Raw genomic sequence first — 12,258 nt, 5'->3', positions numbered from 1 at the left:
GCAGCGTCCTCCTGAAATGTGCCAACAACATTGAGAGTAACATCCTCCTCTCTGCCCCTTAATGCTGTCTGGTCGCTATGGTAACGCGTAAATATTTCTTTCAAAATAAGACACAGCTACAACACAGGAAACCGAGTTAACGACAAAAACCCTGAAAACTATAAATTTCACACCCGTGAGTCGATACCCAACGACTCAGGGGCCGGTACCGGTCTGTGGCCCCGGGGTTGGGGACCGCTGCCCTGTAGCACCCAGCTCCAGTGGACACGGTGCCTGATCTAGAACTGGTTCCATGCATTTCCGCCCCAAAAAGACCAGCGTCAGGCCCAAACAGCTGGAACACGTTTGCTCGGATCAAAGCTGGAACCGAGGTTACGCACGTAACCAAAAGTCAGTGGCGAATGAAAGGGCAGCTAGTAACTTCACCAGTGACTGCCAGATGCAGCTCACGGTTGTTATTCATCATTTTGTTCCCATGGAATTTGCAGGAAATTCTGATGCTAATGCTACAAACCTGTAGCAAAAATAGCCATCAACAGGTGAGACAGGTAACAAAGCATGTGTTTGAATAAATAACATTTTAGTGTCTCTGCATTAATTGGAAGGTTAAAATTTCACTCAGCACAAAGGCTGATCATGGCAGGAAGATTATAAACGAATGCAGACTCTGTGTTCCCATCATTGCCGTGTTGGTTATTTTGAACTATGCCTAATGAGCAATAGGGAGCATAGGCATTAAAGCGACCTGCAGCATACCCACCTTTATTGTTCCTTTTTTCCACTCAGTTAAGACATAAACTACAAAATAAGCATCGTGTTTTACTCAGCAAGACTTTAAACCAGCGACTGAGACCAGAAATGTATCAGAACAGTATTTACTGAGCTGAGATGTGAGGCCGGCAGCAGTCTCGCTTTCATGTAGACTTCTATACAGTCGGACACGTCGCCCTCTGCTGGCCGTCAGAAAGAATGCAGGTGAAGACGCTGTCTTTGCATTTCAACTCAAAAACTGAAATATGAAAAGTTTTATGTGTTTAAAATCCAACCAGTGCACAACTGTGTTGAGTTTGTGGAGGATAAATTTTTCCTGAATCATGGTGAACATCTCAGGAAGTGCGTCCCTTCAGTCAAAGCCAGACTAGCAGCGGTTGCTGCTAACCTCAGCTAACCAAATTCACTGCCAAACGCAGAAATAAGAGTATATTTGTTGGGTAACAGTTTATATTTTCTACTCATTAAAAATGGTTCCATTTACTGTTTCTATTGTGTTTAATGCAGCTCTTGTTCTGTTTGCGGTTTGATAGCTGTAATGTCGTAGCGTTGGCCCGGTACAGGTGAAGCTCCAACGCAGACCTCTGCATTGGAATAAGAGATGTGCACCGACAGTCCGATCCACACAGCCTGTTATTTCTCTAATATGCTTTGTTAATGTCATTCATTCATTTGCACATTTTCCTTGCATATTATTTTCAGAGCCTTTACTGCAGCTGCTCTGAGACCAAATTATCTGTTGGTTTATTGATATTTTTTCAGAGAGCTCCTTTTTAAAAAAAATAATAATATTAATTGCTTCTTCTAATTATGGATAAATGATCTAAATTGATGGAGTCGCCTTTTTTCAGTTATTCCCCATTGAAATGGTTTGACCTTCATCGTTAGGACAGAGGCTAAAAGGAACTAAATCATGTTAAATTACTCAAACGGCAGCCGGATTATTTTGGAAAACGATTATTTTCTCATTTGAAAAGCTTCCGAGCTCCAGGTTCAGCTGAATGTTGCCTTTCATTTGGATAAAATACAAAAACAGCGCCCCTGGTTTGGGACTGGGATTTGAGAAACTCCTGCCCCATATGTTATCTCGTCTCCCCCCCGCCTGGCGTGCCCAACACCAGATCTGGCAGGTTTCTCTCCAGCAGATTCAGCTTTGCACCCCCGCATCACGATTGGACCTGACAGTGCCTTCAAGTCCAATTAAGAGTGAAGCTCAGAGAGAGGAGTGTGTTAACCCTGCTTGGCGCGCAGCTCTACCCACCCAACGTGTTGATGTGGCATCTCGGCAGCCATGTGAAAACATCTCTGCAGACTGGTGTTCATTAGAGCCCACAGCCGAGGTCTTATCCTTAACAATGAGACCGTGGACTGTTGCCACCGCCTCGTCAGCCTGTCAGCAGCCTCTCCCTCGCGCTCTGTGGCTACTGCCTGATTACCATGTATTTTTGATAAGTGCTTTGCATGCTGCCGTGTGCTGTTGTTGCCAAACCCTTCTCTATAATCATCATGATTTTTATTGGAGTGGAAGGACTTCCTGCATCTACGTCTGCAGAAGGAAAGCAGAAACCTCTTTCCGTCGCTGGGCAAATACGGGTGCTGTTCTGGAGCGTCACCCAACACCACTACTCTGTTTCCCGTTTAATCTCTTTCACGTCCCTTTTGTGCACCTTGATTGCTCTTCAGACTGTTTCCATGCAATCAAAAATGAAACCTCTGGTGCAGAATAAGAAGCCTTGCACTGTCAAAGGCTGGTCATTCGTGACTGCTCTCTCTTCTCGCTCCAAAGCGGCGATACTGTGCTGCTCTTGTTAGCTCGTAAGTGTGTTTGCGCAGGGAAAGCAGTGTATGTGTAGAAAGTCATGGTTACCTCTCACCTTTACATGACGTCTAAAATCCAGAATGAACCAGTCACCATTTTGAACATGTGGCTGTGATTGCAGTCACCGGGTTTTAGGCTGTTGGTCTGAAACGAGGTGAGCAAAGACGTTTGGACATAAATCCGTCAGCTAAGAACATTCAGCATCGTCACGCCAAACGCAGGATCTCAGTGATGGAGATATCAACGTCATGCAACCAGTGTAGAAGTTATTTACAGCTGATTTCATGTAGTCTTCATAAAAACTGTCAGTAGGTTCTTCAAGTTGCACAGTTGATGCATAAATGTTTTCCTTTTGACCCCCCAATGTATGAAAATGTAGATCTCATCCTTTGTAGCTCCTTGGAAAAAAAACCAAAATTCATATCATTGTTTTGATTACAATTAAGTCTTTGAACCCAGCAGTAATTAATATTTCATCACTAATGAAACAGTCTGCATCACTAATTACATGCTTTTTCCATTATGTTATATTGTTTTCTATAATTATTGTTATTATTATTAATATTATTTTTTTGCCTTGCTCGTTTGCACCAAAAGTGATGAAATCTCTCATTAGATATCTGTCTGTGTGAGCCTGTGGGTTCATTTTCTCTGCAGGAATGTAAGTGGCAAATGTGACGCCAATGTGAGCGATGTGCTCTTGGCGGCTCGGGGCGGAAATGTGAAAGGAGAGATTGGAAGTGCTCCAGGAGTGAGTGCTTGAAATTACTGACAGAAGAGGTTCAGTAACCTTTCGCAGTCTGTCAGAATCAATTAGGCACTGAAAGGAATTCTAAAGATGTTGTTGATTGAATGAAAAAAGGAACTTTACAGGCGCACGATGAATAGCTGCTGTTTGGGGTTTATGGTGGTGCACAGGGAACATTTTATCTCTTAGATTTTAGACTTTCCTGTGAGAAATGTTCACAGTAATGCAATGATTTCAGTTTTGCTTTCGGTTTTCACACTACAGACTGACTACTTAAAGAATTATCGAGGAATATCATCACCCTGTTAATACTCTGAGGTCTAAGTCGTCACTGATGGCAACGCCCAAGCCGCCAACCGTAACCCTGTATGGGAAAAGGTTGGTAGGTTGGTATATGTCATTTTTGAGCCAAATAACAAAGAAAATAATCATTATAACAGATACATATTTTTAAAAAAAGTCTTTCCCACCTGTGAAGGGCTAACTTTCACCAGGGAATCATTTGGAGTGACAGTTGGACGGCTAAGTTAATGCTAAGTAAGTATAGTTTGAAAAAGTAGCCAACGCCACCTTTGAAACAAGGTGTCTTCACTGTGTTCTCGCAGTTCTTCTAATAAGGTTTCCAGTTGGGCTAACAGATGAAAAAAACAGATAAAGGCATAGATGAAAACCTAATCTTAACCCTAAGCAGCTCACTGGTGATGTGGTGGGTGTTAAAGGATAATCAGAGGACCTGTAAATTAAGAGAGGTAGGGAAAGGGGGAACATAGAACTTGTTTGATAGAGTCTCATTTAGCAGAGCATCTTTCTCTGGAATTTTCCCAAGCCAGGAATATCATCACCCTGTTAATACTCTGAGGTCTAAGTCGTCACTGATGGCAACGCCCAAGCCGCCAACCGTAACCCTGTATGGGAAAAGGTTGGTAGGTTGGTATATGTCATTTTTGAGCCAAATAACAAAGAAAATAATCATTATAACAGATACATATTTTAAAAAAAAGTCTTTCCCACCTGTGAAGGGCTAACTTTCACCAGGGAATCATTGATGTGATGTGATGTGATGTGGTGGGTGTTAAAGGATAATCAGAGGACCTGTAAATTAAGAGAGGTAGGGAAAGGGGGAACGTAGAACTTGTTTGATAGAGTCTCATTTAGCAGAGCATCTTTCTCTGGAATTTTCCCAAGCCACTGCATTTAACTTCCTGTGCTGATTCACAATTCAGAACACAAGCTGCTGTTAAGACTCTCAAAGTAAATTATTAGGGGAAGCAAAGAGTTCCTTATCCAATTTAGATGGACCAAGCCCAGAAATCTGATTTAGCAGTAAAATAGAATGACGGAAATGAAATTACAAGACGCTTGTTCTTTCTTTCCAACAGAGGACGATCAGATGAGCAGCGGTGAGAGGGCCGAGGGCAATGGCGGTGGAGGCGGAGGCAGCAGCAATTCCAAATCCGGCCCGACGGCGGAGAAAGACGACAACAACAACGATGAGTACGAAAACTACGACGAACTTGTGGCCAAGTCGCTCCTGAACCTGGGCAAGATCGCAGAAGATGCTGCCAACCGTGCCATGACGGAGTCTGAGATGAACAGCAACTCCTCTAACAGTGCTGAGGATGAAGAGGAGGAGGAAGAGGAGGAAGAGGAGGAGGAAGAGGAGGAGGAGGATGAAGAGGAAGAGGAGGAGGAAGAAGAAGAGGAGGAGGAAGAGGAGGAAGAAGAAGAAGGGGAAGGGGATGAAACTCAGAGGGGCGATCTGAGTTTGGATGTTGACAGCGACGTGGTTCGGGAAACGGTGGACTCCCTCAAACTGCTGGCACAGGGTCACGGCGCCGTGCTGTCCGACAACTTGGACGGACAGGAGTTCGAGGACGGCACGGCCGACAACGGGGATGCGGTTGACTGCACGAACAATGGGGTAAATGCGCACAATGGTGGTAATGGACAAGTTAAGACCACCAGTAATGGACAAATAGAAAACAGCGATGAAGAGGTGTGTTTGAGCAGTCTGGAGTGTCTACGGAACCAGTGCTTCGACCTCGCTCGGAAACTCAGCGAAACAAAGTCCATCGACCGAAACGCACCGTCCCAGCAAAATCACTTCTCATGCGAGGATCCCAATCAACAGCCCCAGCATCACGGCTACGGGGACTTCCACAACAGCCAGGACGACAGGCGAACGCTCGATAGGAACTATTCCGACATGGACAATCTCATGAAGCTCGAGGAGCAGCTGAGCCCACGCTCCAAGGCCTTCTCCAGTTGTGCACACGACAACCGGTACCACGCTCACCACCGGGACTTCGATGAGGACACGGCCTCTGTGACCTCGGACCGATCAGAAGAAGTGTTTGACATGACAAAGGGGAATCTGTCCCTGCTAGAGAAGGCTATTGCACTAGAGTCCGAACGCGCCAAGGCAATGAGGGATAAAATGGCTGCTGAGGCTGCCAGAAGAGACGGGGTGAGGTATGGCCATGAAGATCACGGCCCGCGGCACGGCTACGGCGTTGAGCGTAAAGCCCGGCTTCCCGATGGTATGAAGAAGCCTTTCTACCATAAAGGTGAGCCGTTCTCTCAAACACGGACGCACACCATACGACAACAGCAGCATTTAAGCTGGTTCAGTGTGGTTTCTCATTTTGTAAAAGAAATCCGAGTGTTTGAACAGTTTTCAGTATGAGCTGCACCTGTTCGATCGGTAAGCTCCTCCACAGTTTCACAGTGTAGCTCATTTTAGAGAATTAGGACAGTTAATCAGCTCGACCAGCTTGGTAAACAAAAAGTATCATGGAAATGTGCGGATCGCAGCACGTTCCACCAGGTCATCGGGAACCCAACCAAGGTTAGGATTAGCATTGGGCTTTGTGCAATTTTTTGCCAGATTGGAACATCTTAATGGAACATCTTTAGTTTCAGAAATTTTCAGAAATTTTAGCATGTGGCTAAAATAAAACCCAACCTGAACCCTAACCCTGGACCAGTCCCCGGTGACGTGGCGGATGTTAAGACCTTAACAAGCTCAGGTAAAATGTTTTCCTGACAACTCTGTATTTTATCTATCCTGTGCTGGAGACCAGGCAGCCCACATGCATTCTGGGAACCTCGCTGTAACCCCAGGACAAGCTTTTTCAGCCAATTTGGAAATTCGCATCTCGGTAGCAGCGGGAGCGGCAGCAGCAGCTTATGTTGTTAAAATAGGCCAGCATGGAAACATCAGAGGGTAGGCTTGTCAGGCATAAGTAATGGCAATCTGCACGGCCTGTTAGGACCGAAAATCTCATCCCTGTGATGCAGCTTGGGGTAAAGCTGCCTATTTTTAAACCTGTGCAAACACTTGGGAGGAGAAACCACAAAATAGAGGCCTTCTGGCTGCAGAAAGGATTCATTCTGCAGGGAACTCTTTAAATTTGTTGAGAGTAGCTATGAGCTACCATTCAGATTGATACCGACAAATATCAAGCTAATCCTGCAGTACAAACACTGCAGAACACCCTCGGTTCTAATTGTTATGCTGTGTACTGCGCACAAAGTAAAGTCACAGAAAAATTACATTGGCATTCACGCAGCGGTCTGATTGCAAATTCCTTTGTTTAACTCTTAATTATTCTTCTTATCTTATCCTTTACAACAACAATATACGGGCCTAACAAGGTTAAATTGCTCCCTCCCATAAGGAAGATATCAGATAAGAGCAACAAATAAGAGCATGCTAATTCACAGCAGGATGGTATCACACCTTAAATGCCACACATCTCACAGCAGGTTTGTATTGCAACTTAAATGCCACACAAATGCTAATTTCAAGGGCCTTCTGTGGCCTCTGTGTCTGGCTAATGTTGGAATAATGAGAGGACGCAAGACGGCTGCGTCACGATAGCATCTTCCCTCAGGCGAGATAGTAGCAGACACTCGTTGACCAGGGTTCTTGTGCGTGATTTATAAAGTAGAGCATGGCGAGGAAGAGGGCGGGACGGGGAAGAGAGAAGCATGAGGTTGAGATGAAAATTGAACAGTATCAGAATGACCGATAACGAACGACGGGCCTACTGACTGCACATTAATTATCCAGAGATGGTATGGTAATGGGGGCCATTTGCTATGCAAAGCGCAGACCGTCCCCAGCCACAATCAATATCCACTGCTTTCTAATATGCCTTCCACTTGGCTGCCTCCACTCCCTGCAAGAGGAGTGTGGCAGGCACGAGCATCATGTCTGTGTACACGTGCGGTCATGCGTATGGAAGTGGGGAATTATTTCCAACATACAAACATTAACAGCCAATGTAATAAGAAGCCATTAAAAAGAAGCCTCGGTGTACACGCAGGCCGCGTTATCAACGTGATATTACCCTGGTGCCAGAGACCAGAGCCAGACATGACGCAGCAGTATGTGCCGTATTCATGGGCCCCTGTAATGTGACATAGATGGACGACGGCCACCGAGGATAACGAGGAGTTTTGTTCTGATGAATGAGAGACGAGATTTGGTTTGGTGACTTATTAGTAAATGAATGAGTAGGTGTGCCTTCATGTCCCCTCTTCATTTTGTCTTTTATGAACTCCTTCCACTTTGCTTCATCCACACATCCATCCACACATCCATCCACACATTCATCCATCCATCCATCCATCCATCCATCCACACATCCATCCACACATTCATCCATCCATCCATCCATCCACCCACACATCCATCCACACATTCATCCATCCATCCATCCATCCATCCATCCACACATCCATCCACACATTCATCCATCCATCCATCCACACATCCATCCACACATCCATCCATCCATCCACACATCCATCCACACATTCATCCATCCATCCATCCATCCACACATCCATCCACACATCCATCCATCCATCCATCCACACATCCATCCATCCATCCACACATCCATCCATCCATCCATCCACACATCCATCCATCCATCCACACATCCATCCATCCATCCATCCACACATCCATCCATCCATCCATCCATCCATCCACACATCCACACATCCATCCATCCATCCATCCACACATCCATCCATCCATCCACACATCCATCCATCCATCCATCCATCCACACATCCACCCATCCATCCATCCATCCCTTCCTTTCATCCATCCATCCAACCAGGCACCCATCCTTTTTAGCCATCCCTCCCTCCCTCCCTCCCTCCCTCCATCCATCCATCCATCCCTTCCTTTCATCCATCCATCCAACCAGGCACCCATCCTTTTTAGCCCTCCCTCCCTCCCTCCCTCCCTCCATCCATCCATCCATCCCTTCCTTTCATCCATCCATCCAACCAGGCACCCATCCTTTTTAGCCATCCCTCCCTCCCTCCCTCCCTCCATCCATCCACACATCCATCCATCCCTCCCTTACTTTAATCCCTCCCTGTCTCCCCCATCCATCCATCCACACATCCACCCATCCCTTCATCCCTTCCATCCATCCATTCATCCATCCATCCATCCAACCATCCCTTCCATCCATCCATATCTAGTTCCTGGGGTCTAGCTCCTGTCTCAGGATTTTCTACTGGTTGGAAACCTCACCTCATAAGACACAATGGGCCTCCAGTTATTACAGGCATAAAATAAATCATGAGAAGAGCAAAAGTTCAGGGAATTCAGGTTTCTAAAGATGTTTTTAGACTTCAACTTCAACCACTGAGCTTGCTAATGTGTGTTATTACCTACTGTTGCAGCCTGGAAGAGTTAGTCAGCCAGGTAAATGTTCAGACTCAGGAGTATTTACCTTCAGTGGTTCAACTGATCTCCATCCACTTACAGGAGCCCGTTCGCTGCACTCTCTGCACCAGCAGCATTATTTCTGAATCTCACAGCTGCACCAGACAGTCGTTCCGACTTTGCCACACAGTTTGCTCCGTTAACCCCCAGCAGCTCCGGGTCTAACCTCTTTTCTGGAGTCAACCCAACATGCATTCGAGGCCTCTCAGGAGACAGACAGCTGCTGGTAGCACTGCTATTTTCCCACAATTTTCACAATCAGATGTCTATATTTTATGGTGAATGGTAAATGGACTGGTATTTATATAGAGTTTTTCTGCTCTCAGTGAGCACTCAAAGTGCTTTGACGCTGCAAGCCACATGGATGCATCGGAGGCAATTTGGGGTTCTGTATCTGGACACTTTGGTGTCAGGATCGAGATGAATCAGTCGACCTTCCGATTACTGGAAGGCCTTTTCTACCTCTTGAACCACATCCGCCCCCCAAATTATATAACTGTGTATAAAATATTCTTTTACAGCCATAACTCCGAGTCCTGGTCTCCATTTGAGGCTGAGGCCTGACACTTTTCAGTCAAAGCTCATTTCTATATATTGTATCCTTTATTTTATTCTTCCGGTCGTTACCCACATCTGCTGGTGATGGGTGAGGATAGGAATGTAGACTGACCAATGAATCGAAAGCTCACCTTCACGCTCGGCTCTCTCCTCCCCACAACAAACTGTAGCAGTCCTCCCCCACTCATATACAGAACCCCAACCTTCTCTTACTCTGCATCTCAGGGCTTTATTTTGGTTCATCACTCCGTGTTTTAGTCGGAGCTTCTGAGTTACACGGGCCTTTGAAACTTTAATCAGTGGTCTGTCTTTCTGTGCTGTGAGATAATTACCCCTCCACTGCCTAGTCTTCTAAAACACGCTCCTGATAAAGGTTTCTGTCAATCCAATGACTCCAAATTCATTCTGCAATCTGACACGGCTCCGAAACTCTGCCATGAAAATGCACAAACCTGTTTTCACTTTCGAATATCGCATATTTACTGCCCCTCAGCTTGACTTTGCACACGGGGGTCAGAGGATTTTAAAGCTGGATGGTTGCATTTCCAGAAACAATGCCAGTTGGCACAACTTGGCATCGCTGCTTTTTGGTGGTAACCATATCTGCTCTGAGTTTGAAGGAAACAAGAGATCCAGGTTTTGGAAAGGGAAACACAATCTCCTCCGCTGTGTGTGTTTGAGGACATGTGCGTGCACCCAGCAAACTGTCACGTGCAGCTGTGAGCTGGTTTTAATGAAGAAAAGCATGATGCGGCTTTAAAGGAGCCTAAGTTCTTTCTGTTGAAGGTCAAACATGTAAAAGTTCTAATATTTCACAATTCCTTCAGATTTAAACAAACAGTAAACAAACTCGATCAGAATCTCTGCTTCTTCATACAAACACAGCCTGGAAATTCAGAAAGTGTCTGTCAGTTTCACTTTATCGTTATAAATGAATATTCATACATATAAAATGGAGCTTCAAATTCATTCATTCATGTTTACATAATTGTGGCGAATATTCACAGAAAACTTGTGATAAATAAATGTTAGTGGTCCTGGTCCATGGCCGTCTCTACATCCCTGCACCAAAGCCCAAAGGTTCTCTCCCAAAAGGGGAGAGGGAGAACAACATCACAGATGTTTGATGAACAGAAACTTTTCCTTTCAGAAAAAGTTCGTTTGGATTTGGTGCATGCTGTCATACTTCATCTGACCACAACCTATAATATGTGTGAAAGCATTCAGCTGATATGAGCCTCGTATATAAGAGCCTGCAAACAAAATTTCTGTTGCTGACCTGTAAAACTGTGTTTCTATGGTCGGTCAGAGATCACACATCCAAAATTTCAGCCTCCATCCGTCTGCGTTAACCTGAGAGTCCATACTCACAGATATTTACCCTGAAACATTTGAAGGACTGAACTGTCTGTGGTTAGCTTACACAGAATGTCTGAAACACAGTGAACGTGATGTCGTGCGACTCCATATAAATAGTCCTTTACTTTGGATTTTAAGATTTCATAATCACTCGTTCAACCATCAGGGTCAGACAGCTGGCCGATGGGTAAAGGTGACCGCTGTAAGGTGCCATTTATCCCAAAGTTAGTGAAGAATACACGATGTGAAACCAAAAAACAGATGTGTTAGCATGAAGTTGTTCTGACATCATTTCATGACATCAGAAAAAATATGTGCAATCGTAAAAGTACCGTTAACGTTACTAAATCTCAGCATGAGGCAGAAGCTGCTCTTCATCTCAGAATACTTTTATTCGTTTCTTTGCTGTTAATTTAATGTCACAGTTTTCATGGATGCAGTGAACAGTGATGTCCTCAGTAGAGGTTTCATCAATGGCAGGAGACGGGGCAGGCCGACACATGTAGAATCTAAATACCATCGCTGTTATACTCTATCATATATGACGTGTTCCAGCGCTGGGTGTTCATATTAAATATAACCAAAGTTTCTAATAATAAGCTCAGAGCCTGTGCAGTAAACTCAAGCTGCCGACTGATGTAAACAGTCAGTCAATCACAGTTTTTTTCTATTCTTGGCTCAATATGAGGTCACAAAGTTTTGATAGAAGCCCCACCCATCTGCCCTTTATAGGGGCAGCCAATCAGAAGAAAGCCATGTTAAAGAGGGAGGAGCTAAAAGAGCTTGTTTCAAACAGAGGATGAACCACAGGGGGATTATTTTGAAGCGTGAATCATGCAAAGCAGCCCTGCTGGAGTCCAGAGAGGAGTTGTAACGTACAGTCAGCTGCCACCTGGGTGCTAATGACCTCCAAATCTTTCCCCTCACAGACGCTTCACGTGTGGACAAGAAGGAGAGTCGGTGTCCGACACCTGGCTGCGACGGCACGGGTCACGTGACGGGCCTGTACCCACACCACCGGAGCCTTTCGGGCTGCCCGCACAAAGACCGGGTGCCACCTGAAAGTAAGCGTTCAGCAGCAATGTTGTTGCTCAGGCATGCTCGTGCGTGCGGTGCTGTGAGTGTCTGATGCCTCGGGGATTACACGGGTCACGGCAGCACTTCTTTTGTGACCTTTTGCACGGGGCCGTGGGTTTGCTTGCCGATTGCCTGCCTAATGTGCCGTGGTGATGAGGTGGAAATGAG

General features: G+C 45.4%; 1 protein-coding gene across 7 annotated transcripts in view; it reads left to right on the top strand.

Annotated features, from left to right (window-relative positions):
- The window catches only part of myt1lb (myelin transcription factor 1-like, b), a 109,267-nt gene that overhangs the window by 69,175 nt on the left and 27,834 nt on the right, over positions 1-12,258 (top strand). For all 7 annotated transcript variants that reach the window (XM_063496814.1, XM_063496818.1, XM_063496819.1 and 4 more), the window contains 2 exons: positions 4,718-5,905; positions 11,943-12,077. In XM_063496814.1, coding sequence (XP_063352884.1) covers positions 4,718-5,905; positions 11,943-12,077 — 1,323 coding nt within the window. The remainder of the gene's footprint in view (positions 1-4,717; positions 5,906-11,942; positions 12,078-12,258) is intronic.

The sequence above is a fragment of the Pelmatolapia mariae genome, linkage group LG16_19 (assembly GCF_036321145.2).
Source record: "Pelmatolapia mariae isolate MD_Pm_ZW linkage group LG16_19, Pm_UMD_F_2, whole genome shotgun sequence".
Classification (NCBI taxonomy): domain Eukaryota; kingdom Metazoa; phylum Chordata; class Actinopteri; order Cichliformes; family Cichlidae; genus Pelmatolapia; species Pelmatolapia mariae.
This window is presented reverse-complemented; position numbering and strand designations above follow the sequence as displayed.